Source organism: Nicotiana attenuata, unplaced genomic scaffold (assembly GCF_001879085.1).
Source record: "Nicotiana attenuata strain UT unplaced genomic scaffold, NIATTr2, whole genome shotgun sequence".
Taxonomy (NCBI): Eukaryota; Viridiplantae; Streptophyta; class Magnoliopsida; order Solanales; family Solanaceae; genus Nicotiana; species Nicotiana attenuata.
This window is the reverse complement of record NW_017673427.1, coordinates 120119-121990: the sequence shown is the minus strand read 5'-3', so window position 1 is coordinate 121990 and position 1872 is coordinate 120119. Positions and strand designations below refer to the sequence as shown.

At 35.1% G+C, this 1872-nt stretch overlaps 1 protein-coding gene across 1 annotated transcript in view; it reads right to left on the bottom strand.

Moving 5' to 3' along the window:
• Positions 1 to 397: 397 nt before the first annotated feature.
• LOC109216363 (novel plant SNARE 11) overlaps positions 398 to 1872 on the bottom strand; it is an 8086-nt gene continuing 6611 nt past the window's right edge. Inside the window, exon 10 of the mRNA XM_019380512.1 lies at positions 398 to 909. Coding sequence (XP_019236057.1) covers positions 820 to 909 — 90 coding nt within the window. The 3' untranslated portion in view covers positions 398 to 819. The remainder of the gene's footprint in view (positions 910 to 1872) is intronic.

Here is a 1872-nt window from a genome sequence, read left to right as displayed (position 1 = left end):
CTAACTGGCTAGAGATCCTAAGCCCTAGTTGATTCCATAAACACTCGAAAAATAGATATGCAAATGACTACATCATAGAAACTGTGACACCAATTACAACAACAATTACATGAATAGAAGGGAATTCAATATTAATTGCCGAATTCTAAAATCATAACCCTCCCAACTAGCAGGCAATTCTACCATTCCCTGTGTAGGGCTATTAAATTCGAAAAAAATAAAAAGGAAATAAAGTAAATGATAAAACTTGAAATATTTGGATTACAGATGACAAGTTACCAACAGACAACAGTAACATCGAGTCCTTGTCGGAGTATATGCTAAATCAAACAACAAGAAAGATTGAAAGAGATAAAGAAAGTGGATAGAATAGAAGGTTCCAAAAAGAAGGGAAAACTAAGGCAAGTGGAATAATTGAACAATAACTAACATAGGTTCCACAAATATAATAAAGATTAATAATGATATTATACAACACTGGTGTATGCACAAGTCAATCAGTGCCAAAGCTTTGTGTAGTTCAAAAGTCCCTTCCTCCATGTGAAAGTTCCAGTTATCTAGAATACAGATAATAATCATACAAACAACAACATATGGATCTATCCCATCAAAACATCACAAAGAATGGAAAAATATCATTAAAAAGGAGAAGGTGGGAGACTCTTTTTACTGAACCAGGTACTTCTTAGGTACTTCTCTTACAACAACCCTTGCCTTGCTTGTGTGCTCGACCACTCTCTGTTCTTAAGTCAAAAACCAAGTAAATGCACTGAGAAGTGAATATGCACTATCCTTGTGAAAATGGTTTGCTTTGAGATTTCAGTAAGGATAAGCAAGTAATCTTCGACTGGGTGCTGGAGGGGCTAATCCGGGGATGTCCCGGATATCTTTGTTATGTGGGTTTATAATCTGCAAATCCAGAAGTTAAAGTAGTTTTAGCCTCAATATATGTTATTATACTACCAAATACCAATGATAACATAAATCAAACAGAAGTTTGTTTTTGAGGGGCAAAGTGTGATCAAGCCTTGTGAAGAAGTGAACAGTGGGTTCCATCAATGGTACTTCTCCAATTGTGAAGTCTCTCATAAACTGACGCCTTTTAATTTCTCTGACTGCTGCTACCAACTGGGACTAAAGGTGAAAGTCAAACCAAAACCCTTAAGGCACACACTACTAATAATGGAACGGCAGTGCTGCACTAATGACAAAATAATGGAAATGCAAGCTGTTCTTAAAAACTAACATCAATATTTCCATTATTATTAGATATCTCTTATTCAAAGATCAGCTAACCCAGTGCACAGCAGTTTCCTAAGTGCTACTGTGACTTCTTTACTATATCAGTACTTCATAATTGGACTAGCTAGCAAACATTCATAAAATGCAGCACAAACATTGGATAAATTAGATGCAATAACAAAAGCCTTATTAGGATAACTAGCAATAGAACTTTTTCAGGAAGACTGTAAGTCTAATTGCGCTATGCTAGATACTTCATATGCTGCAGTTTATGTGCCAAAGTACCTATGATGACAACTTGAAGTAGGCCATTAGGCCCTGTAACATTTTTATGGTTAAATGGGTCAAGAAACTGTATTATGAAGTGCTAGATGGGCACATAGCCAAATAAAGCAAAAAAAGTTGTAATTTCTCGTTATAATATTAACATTTTAATCTCAAGTATAAGACCACTACAATGTTGCAAGCTGGATGAATTTGAAGGTGGCAAACTAAGAACAACTGTTGAAATCCAAACTGGTACTTGGATATAGCTTAATATCAGAAAAAATTATTTGATAAGTAATCCTAATATTGTTTAAAGGCATTGAAACACAAATCATTTGGAACTGCTACAGAAGAAAGGGGGGG